This window comes from Corvus cornix, chromosome 21 (assembly GCF_000738735.6).
Source record: "Corvus cornix cornix isolate S_Up_H32 chromosome 21, ASM73873v5, whole genome shotgun sequence".
In the NCBI taxonomy this organism is placed as follows: domain Eukaryota; kingdom Metazoa; phylum Chordata; class Aves; order Passeriformes; family Corvidae; genus Corvus; species Corvus cornix.
This window is the reverse complement of record NC_046350.1, coordinates 4,886,932-4,910,800: the sequence shown is the minus strand read 5'-3', so window position 1 is coordinate 4,910,800 and position 23,869 is coordinate 4,886,932. Positions and strand designations below refer to the sequence as shown.

General features: G+C 45.1%; 1 protein-coding gene across 3 annotated transcripts in view; it reads right to left on the bottom strand.

The window, feature by feature from the left end:
* Nucleotides 1–23,869, bottom strand: part of DVL1 (dishevelled segment polarity protein 1) — a 69,309-nt gene that overhangs the window by 25,457 nt on the left and 19,983 nt on the right. For all 3 annotated transcript variants that reach the window (XM_039563987.1, XM_039563988.1, XM_039563989.1), the window contains exons 2-4: nt 16,500–16,569; nt 4,018–4,139; nt 233–345 (exon numbers count right to left, since the gene is read on the bottom strand). In XM_039563987.1, the coding sequence (XP_039419921.1) occupies nt 233–345; nt 4,018–4,139; nt 16,500–16,569 (305 nt within the window). The remainder of the gene's footprint in view (nt 1–232; nt 346–4,017; nt 4,140–16,499; nt 16,570–23,869) is intronic.

The window sequence follows — 23,869 nt, the reverse complement described above, 5'->3', positions numbered from 1 at the left end:
TCTGCATATTGTCAAAAATAATCTCTCTGCCACTTCACCGTGCGTTGTGCAGACCTCTCGGAAAAACGCTGAGCTTCAAAGAGTTTCAGAGCAATTATCAAATTATTCCATTAAAATAATAAGAGTCCCTGAAAGCAGGCAGGAATGCAGACACAAGTCTCTTCTGTTCGTGCAGGAGGAGTTGTTGCTCTGAAAGATGTGAGGAGAAGGGGGAAGATGAAGCAGCACTCACCATCCTCGTGCCCTTCCCGGTTCCTCCGCCGGTGCCGCTCCCGCCGGTGGCTGATCACGGATTCTGTTCCTGTCTCGTTGTCCAGGCCATCCCTGCTGCTGGCAGCGTTGGGACTGTCACAGAACAAATGGGAACAATCACTGCAGTCATCCCTTTTTCCCTTTTCCACACAGACAGGCACAGCTGGGAGCACGTTGGTGCAGCAGCCAGAAAACTGCTCTGAGGCTGAGCACTGCAAACTGTCCTGGGCTGCTGGGCCCACCCCAAAACCACCTGAGGGGTGAAAAGAAAACCCAAAAAACCACCTGAGGGGTGAAAAGACAACCCAAAATCGATGCCCTGAGACCCAGAGCTGTTTGCACGAGTGCTTGCACATCATCCTGACACTGGAAAAGCTGCCACAGGGCTGTGCATGACATTCCCACAGGGAAGAAAGGCTCCTGCTGGGCCAGGAGAAGGGATCATTCTGGTACATGCTGAGATCCCAGCCAAGAGCAGAAGCTGCAGCTCACTGGCACTTTTAATTTAGAGCTCTGACCTTGGAGGGTGAAGCCTTGCAAAGCTCACAATAATTAAGTGCACAGAACCACAGAACATCCTGTGTTGAAAGGGACCTTTGAGATCATCCAGTGCCAGCCTTGCCACGGGCAGGGTCACTTTCCACTGCCCCAGGGTGCTCCAAACCAGCCTTGGACACTTCCAGGGATCCAGGGGCAGCCACAGCTTCTCTGGGAAATCCATCCCAGGGCCTGAGCACCCTCACAGAGAAGAATTTCTTCCCAATATCCAACCTAAACCCACTCTCTGCCAGTGTGAATCCATCCCCCCTTGTTCTGTCACTCCAGGCTCTTGTAAATCATCTTTCTCCATCCTTCCTGTCAGCTCCAGTGCTGGAAAGAGCCACAGCTCATTTTACTGGATTAAACTGAGCAAACTGCCCTAAAGCTCCTACAAACGTAACAGTGAAAAGGAAACTCGATGTGGGCCAAAGCTCTGCTGTGGAAGATCTCCCTCAGAAAGTGACTCCTCATTCTCCTCCTCTCTGACCCATAAATCCCAGCTGGTTCAAGAGTCTCCACTCTCCCCCGCCCTGTGTACCTGTAATTCATGCCTGCCATGTCCTCACCCATGCACCACAGGAGTGTAGTGGCCATCCTTTACCTCCAGCAGAGCATCACTGATGTGTTTCTCCTACAATTCCACGAGGCTGGACGTGCACATTTCACACAGGGAATTAAACCACCAGCACTGTAACCAACTATCCCCCACTCCTGTGGCAGCTGGAGCCAGACCTGGCTGTGTGGAACCACATTTAAATGTCACATTTCCACATTTCAGAGGCTGCTGTGCCTCCTGCACACCCACATGCTCTCTGTGAGTCGATGAAATGTGCTGACATGCCCACCAGAAAAATTAGGAAATCGGGGTTGTCGTTCAGGAAAACATCTGAGTGCACATTTTATCCCTACCGAAATGCCTGGCTGGATTTCAGTGCTGCCACATGGTTTTTTACACTTCTTGTTTAGCCCAGCACAGCTGGAAAGGGGAAGAGGGTGACACATTGCTCAGGTCACTCCTGGCCATCCCAGCAGCACCATCTACTGACTCCTGCTCACAATTCCCTCTCCTAAACCACCTCAGAACCTAAATCTGCCTCCAAAAGGTGGTTTCCATCCTACAAAATGTGATTTAAACCACAGCAAAGGGTGCAAAAATAACTCCCAGCTGCCCTCTTCCCTCTCCAAAGCTCAGCCCATTAAATGCAGCTCCATTTTCAGAGCACATGAGAAAGGTAACTCAGAGGTCACTGCTCTCACCTCACCCTGCACCTCCACCACCAAACTCAGCTCAAAGTGGATTTGGCAACCCCCAAACAGCAGCAGTGGAGCATGAAATGCAGGCTGAGCTTCAGAACCCGCAGCAGGAAGGGGAAAAAAACGAAGTTTTGTTTGGATTTCATCAATGATGAAGCAAAACATCAACGCTGTCAGGCAGGGAGTTATCACTTCAGCTCTGATAAGGATCTCATTCCCCCGGATGGCATTGCCTGCTTCACCTATTCCTTGGATTCTTTGTTGTCCAGCAACATTTCTGTTTGTACAATTGCACAACACCCAGCTCAGCTGGCACTTATTTACATAAGGCCTCAATCAACACTGAAGGAGATGACAGATCTTTGATAGCTTGAAGAGCATTTAAATAAAATCACAGGGATTTAGGAACCAAGAAGGTACAAGTCACTCTCATTGCACAACCACCACAGCAAAATCCCCAGAAACATAATTTGCCATAATTTCTGAGGACTACAGTGATGATTCAGGTTCATTTTACAATGAAAGACTTGTTAAGCTCAACAGAGAAACAAATCACTTCAAAGTACGGTGGATTCTTGGTCACTTTAATCTAGAGTGGGTGTGCTTTAAAATAAAATTCTGACAGTGACAGGATTTAGGGCTTCATGCAGAATAACTGAGATACCTCTGCCCTGTGTTACGGACTAAACTCAGGTCATCCTTACCTTCTCTTCTGGACTGAAAAAATGAAACACAACAGAAAAATCCACTGTAAAACGTTGAGATGTTGTGGGAAATTGTGAGAAGAAGAACCCAAAAAGGCATTAAGGGAAAACAAGTTTTAGTCTAGGAAAACTCCCCACAAGCCAGATTCTCTACTGGAGTTCAGAAAAAGAAAGAAAAAGGAGTGAAGGAAGCAGAAAGCAGGAAGATGGTTTGTCTGGGAATGGGAACAGAGGCAGAAAACACGACCTGAGCGAGGTCCTTCACCCCTCTGAGCATTCCCACATTTTCTCTGTAGTATTTAGAGACTTTGAGAACACTCTGGAAGAAGCAGGTGCTCCAGCAGGGCCTTGGATCCATGGCTCTGGCAGTGAGCAGCACCACAAACCTCGTGCCTAATTCCAAGCTAATTATCTTCTTACACAAAGCTCGATCTTGCAGCTGTTCCAGACAGGTTTAGGCCAGGAAAGACAAAGGCCTGGTTTTATTTTCTGGCCTCTCCCAGCCAGTTCAGAACACAGGAGGGCAGCACAGCCCTTGCAAGACACTGCCAGGCAAGGTCAGGCAAGCTCAACAGATTTCCCAGGATTTCTCATCCCCTCTGAAAGGTTTTTATCTGTAAAAGACTCAAACACAACACTGAGGGCTCTTCCAGGCAACAGCCATCCCAAAAAGCAATGGAAAAGAGGCAAATCCAGGCCACGTTTCCTTCTCCAAACACAGACTAAGAGCACAAGGCCCTGCTTTAAATCCTCCTGGTGGAAATTCCAAGGCCCTCCCTGGAAATGAAGGTATCCTTAGGATACCCTTTGGATGAGGAACAGGAAATAACGAGGCTGCCATCAAAGCAGATATTTGCAGTCTGGCCACACACAGATGGAGCTGGCAGCCTCTGCATGGACATGGAGCAGGAATTGAATTATTCCTTATGGAAATTTTCCCTCCTGACAGCAGCATTCAGCTGGCTCTGCACCCTCCATAATTACACATAACACACTAATCACTTGTCAGCCACACACTACAAAAAAGCATTTTGGGCTCCCTCCCCACTTAACTCATCCACAGCAGGCTTGAAAATGAGATATTTTGGATAAATATTTCACTCTAACAATGACAGGGGGTTTTCATTCCCATTCCCCTTTTAATTCCTCGATATTTTATTTTTATACCAATAACAACAAACAGCTGGCTTGCAGCAGCAAGAGAAATGAGGGTGAGAGATAGACAGGAATTCAAATTTGATAAATAAATGGGAGAATTGGGTCTTACTGGAATGATGGGGGCCGGGAATCTCCGATGCCTCCCGTCCTCTCCAGGGGTGGTGGCAGGTCCGTGTGGCTCTCGGTGCACTGGGAACCTGTGTCAGAGTGGGAGCTTTCAGCCAGGACCAGCTGCCAACAGAAAAAAAAACCAGAATTACACCAAAATTACTCCCACCAGTTTCTCCACTCTGGCCCAGCGTGTTCAGCCAATATCCCAGGATGTGAGGGGAACTGGAGGACGGGACGCGCAGGGATCCCTGCCAAACTTGCCTAAAATCAGGTTACAGTCGGTCTCCACGTGAAAACATCAGCAGCCTGGATGTGCACAGAATTCCTGCAAGCACCAAGAATTCTTCTCCTCTTGCAAAAACAGGCACCCCAGGCAGGGAGGGGATTTTGGGGACCTGGCACTGCAGCATTCCCTGAGTTGCCCAAGCACACGAGTTGTCAGCATCCCTTGCAAAATACACCCACATTTTAAGGCTGTGCTCCCAGCCTGGCTTTGCCAGCACAAAAATGAAAAGCAAAAGCTGGAACACGACAGAAATACAGCCCAAACCCAATGGAACTCCTCCTACAAGATCTTCAACCCCCTGAAAATTCACAGTCTAGCCTGGTCCCCACCACCAAATCTCTGAGTTGCCACCATCTCTGTTGAGAGCCTGAATTAAGCCAAGGTCACCCAAGCTCAACAGAAAGCTGCTTCAGAGGAGGAGCAGACTCCTGCTGGTCATCCTCCCCGTGTCTCTTGTGCCCATTTTGTCTCCAAATGTTCCCTTAAGGCAGAGCTGCAGACAGAAAAAGGCATTTTCCAACCATGCCACGGAAACCAGGATATGGAGAGACGACTCTTCTGCAGTTCATGAGGACTTGAAAACTTCTCTAAAGCTCCTCTGGTGTGATTATCACCTTCAGAACTCTCTGACACTGCCATTTGCATTCAGGGAAGCTGGAGGGGCCTGGCAGCCTGTGGAAGGAAAGGCTGCAGAGCACCCAACACTCAGAATCCCCATGGAAATTGGGAATTAAAGATGCTGCAAGGATCCATCTCCTCATTCCAAACACCAAGGACCTGCATACAGCATGCTATCCTTGGGAATTATCACCAATTCCGGTCCTGGACAAGGCAGGATGTCAATTTTAATGTTATCAATATTGCCAGTAACTACCAGGGATGCTTCTGGATAATGGATCACAGGCATGGCCATGGCACACAGGAGGATTTCTGTACTCAAATCTCATTTCCAGTAAATCCAGGCCAGCCCATCTCCCTCCAGCACAGCCAGTGGGACATCTTTAATCAGCAGAGAAAGAAGAAGGAGTCTCCTCCTCTCCCCAGCCTCCTAGTTTGCAGCTCATTTTAATGATTGACAGAAGATCTTAGATTGAACTAAGATCTGATTCCCACCAGGCTAGCACCTACTTTTCTGTATTCAGCAAAGAAATAATAAATTTTTAAAAAAAGACAGAGATGCTTTGTGTAAAGAGTCTTTTTGTACACTTTGGGTTTTGACATTAATATTTTTTCAATCTTCTCAGTGTTGGAAAAAAGCTCCTGACTGAAATGTAAACCCAGGAACCAACCAGAGCAGGTCCCTCCTCTATCAGTAAATATTTTATAATGGAATCAGCATTTTTGCTTCCATGTTCTAACCTAGAAAGGCAGGGCACTGCCAATTCTGCACCAGTGAGATGAAAGCAATCAAAGATACCTAAATGCAACCTAAATCCCAGGGGAGGAGAACCATGCTCTGGGTGAAGCACCACTACAGAAAAGCGAACATGCATTGATCCAAGACTCCTTTTAATTTATCTCTGCAAACAGAACAAGGTGATTCCCAATTAGAAATTCCAGTTCTAATTTGACTTCACCTGTTAGATTAAGTGGTTATTTTTTATTAACAAGCCTGACAGTGGAGGAGTTACACTCCTCTGGTTTACAAACAGGAAGGCAGATGCCCAACCTGAGAGGGTTTGGGTAAAATGAAAAGAGGATTCTGTGAAGGACTCAGTTAATATTTGAAACGACTGTACAGAGATTCTTCTCCCATGAAGCTGGGAGAATTTTGCATATCCTAATGCAAAAAATATATTTAAACAGTCCACTGACCACACACAGCATTTTCTGGCCATGATCCACAGAAATTAGACTTGACCTGGAGGTGAGCAGGGTGACTTTATCACCAACCCCCTGAGCCACCTCATCACTTGGCTGAGTCTCTTTAAACACTTGATTATAAGGTCTTTAATTAAATAAATCCTCAATTAATGATATAGATTAATACCTTTCACTAACAGGCAACGAGGTCTCAGCTTCCCTTTATTTTTAGCTGTGGAAGAAGCAGAGCAGGAGAGATTCCAGCTCTAACTGGTTAATTTATTAAGGACTAACTATAATATAATGATCAGAGAGGTGCTGGCTGTTAAAGAAGGGGATGGAGAGGAGGGAACTGGCATTCAGGATGCAGGGAATTACTCCTAGGAGCATCAACCATAAATATGAGGCAGAAAACACACACAGGCTGTCAAAAAGGAACTGCCTGGAGACAAAACAGCTCCCCAGCACCACATGGAGTCAGCTGCATTATTCAAACTCTTATCACCAAAGCAGGAGCAACAGAGGAAACACTGAAGGGAAAAATAACACCAGCTTTCCTAATAACTTGATAATTAAAGCTGCTTTCTTCCAGGTAGGGAAGTTAAAGGGAGATGTTTAGAAAGTGTGTTGGTGTTATAGAGATGCAAGGATGTCTCTGAGCCTGGAAGATTCCCTGAGGAATCTCTGGGCTTTCACTGACAAAAATCAAACCAAGGGATGAAAAGAAGAACAAATAAAGCAAAAAAACCCCGAAAGTGGGTGTAGGCAAGATCTGCACATCCCCTTAGCCCTCACACTCTGGGCTGTGAACGCAAAACAAGCCCCTTGGCCCGAGGTATTTGGGAGCAGGAAAACACAGCCCTCCTTTAAGCCTTTCTGCTCAGGGCAACACCTGACTCCAGGAGGAGCCAACAAGACCAATCCTTCCCGTATTTTGGGATATTTGCTCTCTAGCATTTCCCTGCTCCTGGAGGAAGAAGTCTTGGCAAGGCAGAACTGATTCTGCAGGAGGCTCTGGGTCACTTTGGCAGTGCAAAATCCACTGCAGCAAAGCATCTCCTGGTGAATGTTGTCCCTGGAGAGTGATTCCCTCAAGGATAAAGCACTGGGTACCCATTTCTTACTGATCTGCAGTGGGATTAGAGCCACAAACAGCCTCAGCCATCACCGTGAGAAAGGGGAGAGGGCTGCAGAAATTACCCACACTGATCTTTCAGCTGCACTGAGGAAAATAAACCACTTCAAACTTGAATCAGCTCACCACCAGACACAGTGAGCTCGAGATAAATTTGAACTCAAGATCCCAGCAGTATCTCCCCCGTTCCCAAGCAGCTTGTTAATCCTAGATAAACATCTCCCACACTTCCAGGAGTAAATCACAAGCACAAGAGCCGTGACAAAGCAGTGGCCAGTGCAGATAGTCCCATGTTTACCTTCCCAAAATAAGTTCCAAGCTGTGCTGGCTGCAGGCATTTCCACACAAAGCACACTTAATTCAGACACATCCTCTGGGGTGAAATTTTGCCCCTGAGGAATAACAATAATAAATAAATAAACCCAGGAGTGTAAGAATTTAAATAAGCTGTCTAACGTGATCTTGCTTTTATGATAACCACGATCTGGGAGCTCCTGCAAGAGCGTTAAGCAGAACTTGAAGCAATTAAGTTGTTTAAACAAGACACAGACTGTCCAGATCTGTGTCTGGTTACAAGAGGAGCACTCTCACTCATCAAAGCTTTCCTTCTTCACTTTCAGCTCCCTGTGTTCAACAGCACTTAATATAAATGGGTGGCTGCAGACCAAATGAACAAAAAACACCCCAAAAGAGCACTGGAACAACATTTGTCGTGCTAGAAAAGAAAATCTGCAGCAGAATCTCCCAACAGTCTGTAAATCATCATTAAGATAATTCTGTCCTTTTCTCTGACAAGCTAATAGGAATAAAACACTCCAATATTCCATCATTTTTAATGGAAAAGGACTGCCACAATAGAGTGTTTTTGCAGGAGAAGGGCAGAGTCACAACCAGTTCCCTGGCCACGAGCCAGCCCTGATAATTATATTTCCCCCATCAAGCCTCCCCTGCAGTTCTGAGTGGCAGGAGCATTTTCTTTGGTCTCTTGCTGGTGCTGTGTGCTGTGCAGAGCAGTTCCACCCCGAAGGACAGCATTTCCATGGGAATCCTGGATGTCTCCTGTGTGCTGCACGTGGAGGGAGTTCATCAAGAAGTTCATAAAGAAGTGTGGAACTAATTGCAGCTGTTGATTCAGTTCGTTCCATCACACTGAACGCTGTTTGTTTTTACAACTGAGGTCCTGCCACCACACTCCCATCTCATCCTTCCCAGGACTGGAGAGAGAATATCAAGCCTGGCATGGTGCAAAAGAATCTCAGGTGTTTTTGATATCCCCAGTGATTCCCACAGAGCCACTTCCAAGCTGTGACAGGACAAGCACCAGTGAGTTGTGCAAGTTCCACAGTGTGCTAACAAACCACTGCCTGAAAGCTTCTGTTTCCTCCTCCTGTTGCCTTCTTCTTGTTCAGGAGAAGGATTCCAGCAATCCCAGCAAAAAATCTGGCTGAAAAAAACCAGTTGTATTGGAAGTCATTTGCAGAAATCAGCGTTCAGTTCACTGCTTGTGTCACCACCAGACTTCCAACCCGATCTCCAGTCTTTGGATCAGTTGTTTCACCTCTCTGTAGCAAAATTTCCCCTTTTCTTCTTCTCCACCACATTTGCTGATGGTTTTTAATTAATTATGGTAAGGCCTGACTCTTCCAGAGCTCAGCAGAAATCTGAACAAACTCCCACAGGCATTGAGGCAGCTCAAGGAATGGCCTGTGCAGAGTCCAGGGCTGAGGACACCACACAAAAAGCAGCCTGGGGAGGGGAAAGAGCAAACATTGGTGCACTCTGCTCTCAGAGTCTCATCTGGCTAAATATTTATTAATTTATCAGCACCAAAAGTACAATATTTAAACTCTCACCGAGGAACAGCAGCAGCTCTTGGTGTTTCTCTGAGCTCAGGGAGAGGTGAGGGACTGATCCCAGTGACTAAAGAAATACCCAAAAGAGCCATTTATATTTTTGACAGCGACTTCAGAACAGCCACATTCATCTATGAGTTAGAAGTAATTATTTCCTATAAAGTCACAGGCATCTCAAATCCCAAGTCAAAGCTTCAGAGATGTGGCCCATTATCCACACGAAGGCTGCTCCCAAAGGAGCAATTGCAGAAAAGGGCTGTGCTCCACCAGGAATTCTCTCAAAGGCACCAGGACTCCACACTGCTGGAAAAACCTTATCAGGAAAGGGATGTTTATTTTAGCAATGAGAAATTGTCTACACTGAGATTAGGCTTGGGATGAATGAGGGTTTATATAATGTGTGAAGAGACTGGCCCTGAAATCAGCTCCTTTTATACAGAAACTCAACAAGATTCTGCTCCTGGGGATTTTTATTCCCCGCCTCAGCTCTGGGCACTTCTTTCATTTCCCAGCCCTGAAGCTCCTGTGCTGCCCTTGTCAAATGGTTCTGCCCCACGACGTTAATTGTAATTGCAAATACAGGCTCTAAAAAGCTGATGTACAAACAGGACAAGTATTATCTGCTGGCACCCAGATAATGGGGAAGAAAAACCAGGGAAAACCTCACAGAAGGCAATGACATCACTGCCAGCCAATAGGAAACTGCACATTCCCGGCAGCCAGGCAAGGAATTGTTCCCAGATGTTGCAAATCCTTCCTAAAAAACAGAGATAACAGCCAGCCCAAGTGCTGGCTCCGAGCTGGCAGCAGCCACAAGCCAATTCCTGCCACACTCGCAGCTTCCACCAGGCACAGAGAAGAGAAAAACGTTTTAAGGCATTACAAAAAAAATATTTTCTTCCACACAATTTTTTCAAATTGCCCAGTTAAGGACCAACAAAAGAAAAATAAAGGCAAAAAGCAAAACTGCATTAATAATTTCCTTTGGGTAAGCAGTCCCAAAAAACTCCTAATAAGTTATTCCCCGAGAAAAATTATATTCTATGTTGTGTGTTAGCAGAACAGGACACACATCAGGTACTTCTGGTGTGTAAAAATGCATTTACTGTAATAAATTAAGAATTCTGACATACTAATTATGATACTCTATATTGTTGAAAAACTAAAGGTCAGCCACTGAAAAGGACTCTAGGAAGGAGCAGCTCTCTGTCCCAAATTATTTAGTGCTTAGAAGAAAAAAAACAACACAACAACAACAACAGCAAAAAGAAACAAAAACACGCAAGAAGAAAAACAAACCCACCCTGAAATCAAAAGAACAAGATCTGAGATGCAGAGGAGAAAAACAAGCAGGACACAGGAGGGCTGGGGAGGAAGTTTAAATAGCTAATTAGCAGCAGGGATTTTAATTCAATACTAATCCAGCTGTACATGGGAGTTCTCAGGGCAGCCAACGTAAGCAACAACTAAAGACTTGCAGATCCTCCCTTGAACATTTTCCCCTATGGAAATCAGTCCTGCAGATGACACCAAGATCAAAGTTCCCACCTCTGACAAATAGAAGGATTCAAATGTTATTAAAAAAGATGAAAATCTCCAATTTCCAAACGTCAGGCATGGTGTAAACTTCAAAGTAGCCACTGTATCAGTCAGGAGGGGAGATGTGGGGACAAGAGGAGGCTCAGCTGTGGCGTGTGTGTTTCATTTTGCGATGTGAAATGTGTGGTGTGGCTGTGAAACACACGGAGAGACACCGCAGTCATTCCCAGGGAGCACCACAACCCTCCCAGATGGGTTTGTGCAAGAATCCCAAGCTGTCTCCCACCACCTGACACACGTTTTATAGCACTGGAGACAAAGAAAGCTCAGGCCCAGTTAAAAAAAAAACCCAAACAGATAAGGAAATAACCCTGCCCAAAACACTTTTTTTTTTTTTTCCCCAAAAGGTAAAGACCCAACTTTGCTATCCCTGGAAGATTTGTGTGCAATTATCTGTTAAGTTCCAGTGAATGGGATATTAAAGAATTCGAAACTGAACAATTAACTTACAGTGAGATTTACATAAAACTCCTGCAGTAATTAGCAGCAAATAGAGGCAGATAAGCCCTGCAATTTTATGGGTGTTAGTGTGGAAAAAATAATTTGCAATTCATAATGCAGGTCAGACACAGATGTTTCAGCTGATTGCTGAGCCCAGGGAACAGAAGCCCTTGTCAACATCATCTGCAAAAAGTGCATTGTGTGAGCTCCAAACCCAAGCCAAACCAGGATATGCACAGAAATTTGGGAGCAGGCTGATGGGTGGGAAGGGAGGCAAGAGCCCAAGTTTTGAAGGAATAGATCCAACCCTACTTCCTACAATCTGTGTTGTCTCTGCAGAACTGGATGGGTTGATAATTCATCCTGAGCAGCACAAAAAATTCAGTACAGCACACAAAAAAGGCTCCACTAATACCCTCAAATAATTAATTTAAACCACACATCTAAATTTTGCTTTTAGATCTTTGCAACAGCACCATTCTCTATTAAAGGCCTGGACACTGACTCCAACTGAGCTGATTTTTGTGGGTTAAGCTCCTCTGCTGACATGAAGAAGAAAAAATATTTCACTATTTCTCATCTACATGCTGTTACAGCATTTATCATACATACCATATATCAGATAAATGGTATCTGACCTAAGGAAGAAAGGCAAACTGAACCCATTCTCCTCTTGAAGAAAAGGCATGAGGAATGAAGGAGGGATTGTGTTCTGACTTGGAAAGCTGGATTTGTCTATTATCTGTTGAAGGTAGATGAGGAACTGCCTGAGCCCCATCATTAGAGAGGGTGATATAAATACCAGAAAAGCTGCAGGAGAAGCAGTGAATGCACTCACAGAATAATTGACTTTTGCAAGAGACCTCTGGAGCTGCTCCAGTCCTGCTCAAAGCAGGAGCAGCAACTGCTGAGGGATTGGAAATAAAGAATCCCAGAACGGTTTGGGTTGGAAGGGACCTTAAAGCTCATCCAGTTCCATGGGCAGGGACACCTTCCACTGTCCCAGGGTGCTCCAACCTGGCCTTGGACACCTTCAGGGATCCAGGGGCAGCCACAGCTTCTCTGGAAAATCCATTCCAGGGCCTCCCCACCCTCACAGAGAAGAATTTCTTTGCAAATCTGATCTAAATTTCCCCTTTCAGTTTGACCCCATTGCTCCTTGTCTGATCACCACAGCTCCTTCTCCAACCAGGTTTATCCCCAAGCACAAAGACTGCACATCTCTGGGTGAGCTGGGCTGGTTCACCACCCTCAGAGTTAAAAAAGAAATGTTTTTTTAATGTCTGAAGAGAATTTCCTTTGTTTCCATTCATTCCTATTGTCTCTTGTCACTGGTGCTGTTGAGAAGGCTCTGGCTCATCTCAGCATCTCCTTGTTTGCCAGATGCTCTTGTCCCTTAACCACCAGACTTCCCACATGATCTTGATGGGAAATTTTAAAAAGAAATCCATGAAAAACGTGTGTGTCTCAGTTTCCACCCCTAATGGGGAAAAACCAGCTGGTTGTGACAAAGAAAATACAAAATGAAGGTTTCTGGATCAGCAACTGTCTCCCACCATGTACAGGGAGAAAAAGGAGAGCAGATACTGATCTTGGTTGCAGCCTCCAAGCAGAAGTTTAATGCAAAAAAATAGGAATGACTGAGAAGATTTCAAACAAGCAGCAAATCCTTGGAGCAATGATTCTGCCTTCTTCTGCATCTGGAAAGCAGCCAGCAACTTATACTGATGCAGGAATCACAATAAATTGAATTAATTCCTGAAATGCATCTCAGAGATTGTGATGTTCCTCTGAAATGAAAATAGGAACAGCCCCAGAATTAAAATATAACATTTAACTGGTGTGTGTGTGTGTGTAGTGTTGTTCTGATCTTATTTCTTCCTATTCTCCTGCTTTCCAGCTGGAAAAGCCATATATTTTCATGTTTCATGTTATTTAAGGAGCTGGCAAAGAATTCAGCTCTTAACATGAGATAAAAATGCCCTTTGGGAGTTGGTTGGGAGAAGGAAGAAGGAAGAGATTGAGGAATTGGGATGTAAAGGGGAATGAAATAATCCACATCCTTATTCATGTGGAATAGTGGGGGTGGATTTTTCCTTAAACTCCAAGAACACCTTGCTGGAACAACTTGAGCCATATTTTGCTGCACAGAAGAGCCTGAATGGTGTCTGGAAGTCAGAATAAATCATCAATACACTGAATTCTCCAAGTAAAAGATAAGTTTAACTGGACCACACAGATAAAAACAAACAGCCCCATCCTCCTACATGCACTGGGAAGAAGAGACCCAGGTCAGGGATGCAGAGGACAACCTGGATATTGAATTAATTGAATATTTAATTAATATTTACCAGCTCAGCAGCATGGGAGAAAGGGGCAGAAACAGGGAGGGGATGACACTGAGGAACAACCAGGGCAGGTGTTGCACACTGAGGAGGAAAGGGCTTCTCAGGATGAATTTGCTCTCCTGACAGGAGCTGCCATCAATTCCCACCCCTCTGCTGCTAAACCAGATGCTGCTCTCAGGCCATGGCAGCACAAATCCCACCTCCATTTTCTCCCCTATTTTATCTGCAGCTTTTGGGACGCTCTCTTCCGCTTGTTAATCACACATGAAATCCCTTTTTGTCCCATCCATTCCCACCCTGCCAGAGCCCCACGCTCCGGCCCCCCAGTAATCCTTGGATTGAAGGCAAAAACAGCACCACCACCATCCAGAGCTCAGGGGCATCCTGAGAGCAGCAAATTCAGCAGCACTGAGCCCTTCAGCCAAATCCCTCAGAGCATCCAGGGGCTGATCCCACAGCAGGGGCCATCAGGATGGATGTTCCTCCTGGAGGAGTTATCCCCATCCCACCTCCAGTTCCCACACAAGAATGGACACAACCTCATTAAGAAAGGACTTTGTGCTGGCTTCAGATGGACCCTCAGCTCTCAAACACTTCTCTGTTTATTTGTTTGTTCAAACATCAGTTTGATTCCCTAAAGCCAATGTTTTTATTCCTTTGACAACCGATTTACTCATCCAGGGAATCTTCCCTTTTTCCTGGAGGCAAGTGGTGCTCATTCCTTTCCCTGAGCACTGCTCAGCTTTAGATCAGAATTAGATCAGAACAGCAGCTTTAAATCGAAGTAACTCTGCTTTGAAACACTCCTCCATTCCCAAACCAAGGCATTTTGGTGCCTGCTGAGTGGAAGTGCATGGCTGAATTCTTGGAAAAGCTCTGGAAGTCACGTTGGTTATTAGTCAGCTACTGCTACTGAGGCAAAAGGTTGGAGCACAAAGGTAAAAAAACAGGTATGGAGGTCCTAAAAAGAAGGGAAAAAGCAGCTTTTCCTTCTGAACACAGTTCCCAGGAACAAACAGCTAACTTTGCAGAGTACAGACTACACATCCCAATTTTTAAGGCCTCAATTTAATACAAAACCTAGTAAGTGCTTAATACACATTTGGGTGTGTGGGAGGACTGAGCTTAAGCTCAGCTTTACAAAGCCACGTGTTTTGCTTGCCTAACACTAAAAACCTGTTGGGACTACACAGCTGCCAGAGCCTGAGTGCCCTAAAATTAAAAGCAATCAATAGAGCAGGAAGAAGTTGCTCATATTGTGTGATCCAGCTGAGCTCAGTTCACCTGCCAGCCCCAGCCCTCCCAGAGCAGCATTTCCAGCTGCTCAGAGCCCAGCAGGGGCTGTGCCTGATGATCCACGAGGAATCATTGCTTAAGAACCATCTCCCAGTCAAAGTGAGGTTGAAAAGACACACGTTGCACTTTTCTTTACACAACACTGGAGTGCACACATGCAGGAAACAGCATGCAATCAATCTGGTATTTGATTTTTTTATGTCATTTTGATGTAATCCTGTCTACAAGAAGCCAGGCTGAGAAACTTCAAGCTCCCCAGCAGGTAGCAAATGTCCTTGTCCTGTAGAACTTCAATGTCTGGGTTACTAAAATATTTTAAGGGATAAAATATTTGAAGTTGTAAAAAATGTGAGCAAAGATCTTCAACTCCTAAAATCAGCACGGGACTGGAGAAAGAGATAGAGACAAAGCTGCTCATTCCACCTGAGAACTCCAAGTAGCCCCAGTTGTTCCAACTGGGCAGTTGGAAAAAACTCCTATAAACCTACTTTACTACTGCTTCCTTGTGTACCTTCATCCCAGCAAAAGCAGGATCCAAACATGGATCCAAACATTTATTCCATGCTGAAAAGCTGCTCCAAGTCTCTGTTCAGCACAGCTCTCACCCCCATGGCACTCACCGTGTTTGCAAGCCCACTTGGCACCATTTGTTGAAGCCAAGCTTTTCACAAAAATACATTTTATACTCAAGACAAACTTGAGATTTTGGAAAACACCATTCTTGTCCTCTGCTGTGTTCCCAAGATTGTAAGCTCAGCTTGAAAGTGGATATTGAAATCACAGACTATGCCTCAAAAGCTGCTTTGGTGTTAAAATCTGAAATACCACTGCTCTCTTCTCTGCCCAAAGGTGCTCAACCACTTCCATCACCCTTGACAGGCACAAACCTCCAGTCCCCAGGCAGAGAAATGTGTGCATGACACACCAAATCCATCCATGTGTTTATCTGTGCCCCAAACATCATCTGAAGGTGGGAATTCCTGTATTTCACACAGAACTCAGCAGCAGGAGACTTTTACTGCATCTCCACTAAGAGAACGAGGCTGAAGAAGGAGAAGTGTGCCAGCACCAGCTCAGCCTCAGCTCAGCACACACTGCCCAATAAATGGGAGTAATTAGGAGCTGGTAATTAATTAGTCCAGTGAGGTGACAAACAAATCCTGGCATATTGGAGAAATTAGCACATTAAACCCAGACAAGACTGAGGGAGATGGGATGTGCAGAGCAGCACAGTCACATCTGGATCACTGCCTCCCTCTATAACTGAACCAATTACAGCCCAAATTCCTTTATTTTTGTATTAAATTTATTTTTCCAAAGCTATAAATTTTCATGTCTTTTTACTGAATGCATACACAATGCTTAGCCCCCGAGATTTAAACCTCATTTAAACCTTCCAGGCATTACCACAATACCAATACAATGAAATTTAAATACCATCACCAAAATCCACCAGAAGATCACATTTAGCTGTTTTTGAATAAGTTGTTTTGGCTCTTTAGTGACAGTACTAAAGCTGTTTTCACGTTAAAACCACCTTTTCAGCTCTCCACACTTTGTGGACGTCCCTTTGATTTTTAAAATGTATTACTTAAGAACAGGATTGTTATAATTAAAATTTATACCTTTGTTTTAATGCAATTTGAGATTCAAGATACTTCTAAAACTCAGGATCCAGTATCAAACAACACAGATTTACACACACAAAATCCAACATACCCAGGACACCACTCTTCCATTGAAGCAAGGGAGCTTTGCATTGTCATCCGAGATCTCCTCCTTTACCACCCTGGAAAACAAAGAAACACAACAACAGGAAGAAAATCAGGAGTTTGAAATCACATCACATCAGAAGGGACAGTGGTTTTCTCAAATTGTCCAGGGGAAATATAATTTTTTCATTAAAATGTTTGTATCAGCAGGTGTTCTGTGTTTAAAGAATATATGACTGTGAGAATAGAGGAAACCAATCAAAACAAAGGGTAGAACAGCAACTTTCCAGACAACCAACCCAAACTGGGAGGCACAGAAGTAATTGCAAGCATTTCCCCATTTTGGAGTCTCCCCAGAGCCTTTAAAGGTCTCATGGGGACTAAAATCCCCCCCTGTGCTGTGCAGTCTCTGTGTCAGGGATCACAGATTTGTAGCAGAAACAGACTTCTGGCCTCAAATTCCTACACTGCAGAACAGGGATAAATTTGGTTTTGACAATCTCAAGTCAAACTCCATCAAATGTGTGGATCCACAGGCACAGTCTCCTTTATTTATGTTTTTGTCTTGTTGCTGTGTGAAGAAAAACCACAATAACCACGAAGCAACTCACTGGGCACAAAGCAGTGTCATGTTGAGGGGGGACTGGTTAGGAGGGAGAAGAGAGAAGAGAGAAGAAAGAAGAGAGAAGAGAGCAAATGGACAGTTTCTTTTGAAAAATTACAAATAAATAACTCCCCCACTAATGCCTGCATTCCCACATATTTTAAGGAATGAGCACCCTTTTTTTTTTCCCTCCACACTTATTTGCATTGTTAATGGCTGGCAGGGCAATATTAGGCAATCTTCACCCTTTTTTGCTATTATTGGAAAGAAAAACATTGTAAAATATTCACTTAATTCCTAAAACATCTGTCCTCCCTTCATCTTTTGGCAGCAGGAATCAGATCATATGATTCCATTATTGGTTTTAGTCATTTATCCTCAGACTCCAAGGAGACAATTACGAGCCAACTCCACTGAAAGCAGATACTCAGGGTTTTAAAAACCTTTGACAATTCAGTGAAGCTCTCAGACCTGTAATTCTGGAGCTGCAAACCCAGGATTTCAACACTCTCCTGGATCTCCAGCCCCAATGGACAGACTGGAATCCAGGCATTATCTTTGGTGTTCCACGGAGTCCTGCAGGGAACACTCACTCAGCAGAGCTCCAGCTGCTGGATCAGCAGAGAAAGATGCTGCAATAATTTTATCTGTACATTTGAAAGGGCAGGATCTTCAGGAAATGACACTTAGGACATCCCAGAAATCCCAGGCAAGAATTTCTGCGCTGAGCAAAAACCACATGCAGAATTTCTGCACCGAGCTTTACAACTCGGGCAAAAATCAGGCATTAAAACCTGCCCTGAATGGGAGGTTCTGTGCAGAAGAAAGGCTTGGGGGACTGCCTGAACCTGACACGTAGAGCACTGAGGAGCTCCTGCAGTTCTGCACTGACTGGTTCAGCCGCCCTTGCGATGGAGAAGGAGCTCCCTGGGCTCACCAGGACAAACCCAGGCGCCCCATCCCAGCTCCAGCCTTTGCTGCAGCTGAAGGGAACAACTTCCAGATCTGTTGCAACTTGATCTACTAAATATAGCCCTGAGCTATGAGGCAAGAGAATGACAGACTGTAATTCCCAGCTTGCTTTGGGTAGCAATCAGCAGTGCCAAGAACATCAAAGACAGCAGCAGCCACTCATTGCAAATATCGCTGTTTTACAAATCATTATTTGTAGTAAAGAGGCGGCTCCTTTCAATCCCCGGCAAGGAGAAGCAATGGAGAAGGCAAAAAGGAGGGATAGGAGTGGTTGCAGCCGTTTTCTTCAGTCTGAGGCCAACTTTGCCATCAAGGAGATGCTGTTTGCACGGATTTGGAAGGGAGGGCAGGACAGGCAAGCGCTGCTGCCTGCTTTGGGAACACATGGAATATTTGGAATTAATACACAGCAGCTGGAGATCAGGGTGGAGACCTAAGTCCACAACCCAGACCAGCATGGCAAGGAAAAAAAGGTGATTTCTCCCAGAGACCTCTTTCCTGAGGTGAAGAATATTGGCACTGGATGTGGTCCACTGTGGAGATAAATCACCAGAGCTCTCAAACTGCTGATTGTTAATGGACTCCCTGCTTGAGAATAACACCAAAGACCATCTGACAGCAAGACACAGAAAAGGGGATGTTTATCCTCTTTCAGAAAAGGGGATATTTATTCCCCAGGTCACATCCTGCCTCTTGGCAGCCCTGTGCCTGTGTCAGGTTGGAAGGCACAGAGCCCCTGTTCCAGCACACACAACCTCCCATTGAACTGAGGGTCAGGGAGAAGAGAGCAAACAAACACCTGGCCACAAAGGCACCACTCAGTGAACAAAGCTGACACTTCCAGGTCACAGCAGGTCTGCCTGCCTGGGTCCCACCTCCACACATTTTCCCCTTGGAAAGGGAGAGCATGCTCTGCCAGCACACCAACAATTTATAGAGATTTTTCTTCCATATTCGCAGACTCCCTCTTCCCCGCATTCCAGAAAAGTCTCCATGCACAAAACATCCTTTAATTCATCCTTCAAATGTATCTACCAGGTGGAAGGAAGGTAAAAGAACACAGGGAGCAGCTCAGGCAAGGTCCCATCAGAGCCAGATCATGAAAAATACCCCGCTCTTTACCCCCAAACACCTGCTCTACCCCATCAGCAAAGCCCCCATTATCCCCTCCACATCTATGAGTGCAAAAAAGGGTGAGGAAGTGTAGGGAAGGGGAGGAGGGAACAGCTCCACAAGCTCACATCCTCTGCTTTATTTGACTTAGAGGAGATTTAAGCACTAATTACTAAATGAAACAATCACTGCTGGTAGCAGCCCCTCCTTCCTCTGGCTTCCTGGAATTGTGTCTGGATCCTCTGGCTTTCCTACCAAGCTGCTCTGCACAAATAGGTGTTTGTGCCTTTCCCAAACCCAGTGCTGCTCACCCTCACACCTCACCTGTTTCTGGGACAGGTTTCCCTCCCAGCATCCTGACTTTTTGTTTTCTTCCAGAGAGGATTTTAGCCAGAAAACCAGGGATTGTTGAGGCTTAGCCTCCCTCTCATCCCCCTGCAAAGCTGCCTCAGAATACCCACTGATTCCACATGAACTGGGATATACCTGCTTCCAGGTGAACCCCACAAACCTCTCATGGCTCTAATTCATAAGCATTGAGATAATTGGCTATTAAAGACTGGGTTTGATAGTGTTGCATTCTGATTGCATCATGGGTGCCGGGGAGAGACTGCATTCCCCACAATTAGCTGGGTGATTTTTCATTCCACTCAGAAAAATGAAGTTAACAAGGAAAATCTCCTTTCCCTCCAACACCACAGACATGGGAAATGCAGGGTTGAGACAGATTTATTCCAGGTTAATGTGTACCACGACACAAACAGAGCATCTCAATGTCCTTTAGCACCAGATTAATCCCACCTTATCACTGGGATCATAATCAAGTCTTCTCTTAATTGTCCTTCACTGATGGGAAAAGGGGAGAGAAGCTTCAATCATTATGAACTTACTTAGAGATCCTTAGAGAGAAGCCAAAGGAATTAACTCTTTGTGCTAAATGTATCTTTTGTTTATTCCTGTCACCTCAAAGGTGATTATTCAGATTTTAGTTTTCATTCATAGGATCAGGCTGGTTGGAAGATAAATCCAGAAGTCATCTAGTCCAACCTTCACAGAGGGTTTAGGTTGCTCAGGGTCATGTCCAGTCAAGTTTTGAGCATCTCCAAGGCTGGATATTCCACAACCTCTTTGGACAATTTGATTCTACTTTATGAAGCAGCAGTTTTCCAAAAAGCTGTTTCAATTAGCAAAACCATAAGTAATCATAATTGCAATTACTCAACTGGCATCGAAGGCTGCAGCTCTAAAAATAGTCTGGCTGAAGGTGATTAATGCTTCAGTGTGAATCTTTAATGAAGAATTCAAACTTCAGGATTTTTACAGCTGAGGCCAGAGCAGAGAGAGCCTTTAGCCACCATCCCAGTGCAGGGAAAGGAATGAAAATAAAGCCACACGCTGAATTTACAGGGATAAACACTGGGCTATCATGGTTTTTTCTGGAAATAAGAAAGAGGGGAGGAGAGAAATCCCTTTGATGAGCAGAGAAACACCAGGATGCAGTGCAGGATCTGCAGGAAAGCCTCAGATCTCGTCTGCACCCCGCAGAGCCGGCAAGCAGGAATTGTGTGGCATCATTCCCTCTCTTCCTTCCCCAGGCTCATGCCAATGACTCCTCAAAACCCCCCAGAGCCACAACAGAACCAGCATTCTCCTTTTTTTAGGTTGTTATTCCTAAACAACACTGCCAATGCTTTGCCTTTCCATACAGGCCCCGTCGTGTGCCAGCTCCCACACAAACCTGTCAAAAATGAGTATGAACACGCCGCCCACAATTACGACAGAAATGACACACCCAGATATGTGTAAGTGACACAACTGTGGGACAAAACCCTCTTCAAAACACTCTTCAAACAAAGATATGCAGCTTCAATGCAAACAAGCTCCTTCTTACCGTTTCTATAGAAATTGTAGCAAGAAGCTGCGTGCGGTGCCGGGGAAGTCACCTCTTCCCACACAGGTGACAAACACATCAAAACCCACTTTTTCTTCATTGATGTAACAGCTGCTGCTCTGTCTCATGTTATTCTTAACCCTTTAAAAAATCTAAACCCGCACTCTCAGTGATTCTGCCTGCAATTAAGAGTTAACACATTCATGTATTTATACCCCAGTTATCCTCTGCCACATCTGATCTTCAGCACCACACTAAACACTTGTGCCCACAGGACTGCCTCTTCCCTGTGTTTTCCACTCCACCTTTATTCCTGCAGGCATATCCAGCAGTTTGTCATGCCAGGGATAATTTATCATCTTTCAGGAGAACTGCAGGATGTTGGAGAGGTTTTGGCACTTTGGTTCTGCACCAGATACTGCCCTAAGCTTAAGCATACGAGTGATGCAAGAATTATTGTGTTCCCTAGGAGATAATCAGCCCAAATCTGCTCTGATTTCAAACATAAAACTTCCCTTTTTATGGCAGTGAGTTGGGACTCGAGGACAACTCAATTTGTTTGGGCTCTGCTCTGGCACCACAGCACTGTATGACCTCGAGGAGGTCAGCTGGCACGTCACACTGCAAGAAAACTACAGAACCTCCGTGCTTGAAAGTTCCTTGGAATGCTTAAGACAGACATTTGGAGCAGCAGAAAGCCTCCTAACTTGGTTAGGGAAGCCAGGAATTCTGCTTGAGAACATGAATCCAAAAAGAACGATGGGAGCATGGGAGGGAGGGAGGGAGGGAAGCAGAGATTCCTTGTGTGACTCTGAAAGGGGAATTTTGATGTGCAGCAATCCCTTTTTGCCCTCTGCATCATACTCCAAGCACTCTGCAAGGCCCTGTCAGCCCTCAGCAAGTGCAGCACTGCCACAGGGACTCGTTCCAAAAGGTTCCACGTGTTTTGAACCAACTGGTGCTTGGGCTGCCAGCCCAGCTCTGCCTCATCCTTCCATTTCAGTCCAGGGCAGCTCAGCCCCAAGCCAGAAATTCTGCCCCATTCCCTCCAAAGGGGCTCCAAATATGCTGCACTTCGCAGCATCTGCCAGGAATGGCTTCCAATTAAGTATTTTAAAATATTTATGACTGACTGCCCAAGAGCAGTGGCACGCAGGGAATATGATTTGCTTCCGTGCTCCTTAATGAACAATATTTCAATAGCTTTGCTGTGCTCAAGGTGTGAAAATCTCACTAAAATACAGGCATTTGTGGCATTTAAATTGAGATCTACAGAAATGAGTCTGGTTTGATTGTAGCACTGCTAGACACAACTGTGCATGGTGTTATTTCCCACTCCATGCCCAGCTAACCCAGAAAAAACATTACTCTTAATTATGTGCACAGAGAAGCCAAGGAAATGGTTGATTTTTAGAGGCCTAAGATTTTAAATTTCTTTTCCTCAATTCCATCTACTCCCTCAGAAAGGGTTTGGAACAGAACTGGGCAAAACAAACCAAGCATTTTAGCCACACTGACAGTCTCCTGTCTTTTCTATTAGTTCCCTTCTTTCCTCTGTTCCCTGTATTATTTAATAAATTATTTATGTGCCTATATTTCAATCTCACAGGTGTTAATGAATCTATTCTTGCAGCTGTCCCAAGGGACAGACACATCTCTGCCAGAAAAGCAAGGAAGTCCCAGTACAAAGGGACAGGTCAACACAATCCAAACCTGAACCCAGATTTCCAATGCCTGAGTTATAAAACAATAAATATTAACAGGTCCCCATAAAATTAAGCAGTTCTTGAAAACAGCTTAGGGAAAAACACTGCAAAAGCAGCGAGATGCTTGTGGAATGCCCGTTTCAAGCAGCTGGCTGGGATTTGCCTTTCCCCAGGGTGCAATTATCTTCCAAACTCCAGGGCAGGACACTCAGAATAGCACTCAGGGATGTCATTCCCACCGAGCCCGGGCAGGGATGCAGCAGGGTGGGAATCCAAGGCTCTGCAGGTCTTGACCTCGCAGTCAGAGCTGCTCCTTGAGGTGCTCAGGGCTCCAAAACACCATCCAAGGGCACTTCCCCGAGCCTGTTTGGGAGCTGGGAATTGAAAGGCAAAGTTCAGGATGCTTTTAGCTGCTCATCAGCATCTTCCAGACCCATGGACACCCAGCAGGAGATGCTGCACAACTTCAGAGTGTATTGGCCATTCCACCTGCCAAATATTCCCAATAAAATCTCTATTTCTGTGCAAGGGAGCTCGGATTTTAACAGCAGAGCCTCCCTCAGCACAGACATTAATAGGATACCCTTTTAGCTGTGCTTCCAGTCCTTTTGAACTTATTTGGGAAGCACTAAGAGCTCCATAATTCCCAAGATACCAAGGGCTAACTTTAATTCACCAACACGCACCCACTACTCTGGGACCCCCAGCCAGAAGGGCGTGTGGATACCTCAGCCTGAGCCTGGAATTCATCTGCTCAATATCCAAACGTTTCAGGGTGCTAAACCCAACTAGGTTTTATTTTTTAAATAACTATGTTTTCATCTAAAAACATACTCTCTGAATATTGATGCCTGGGGTAACAAAAAGCCCTCAGAAACAGGCAGGACTTTATTTCAGAAAATGAGTGTTTGTATTAATTTTGCAAAAATTTAATGTCCATCTTCAGCACCAGCCATGTAGAGGAGACAGGTGCTCATCCTGCAGATGGAAAAGGAAGGAGGAGAAAAGATTTTCCTGGAAAATAGTGAGGGAAAGGTGAAATGTCAAACTGCAAATGATGACTCTGGCTGGAGCTGTCCTTCAGGAATCAG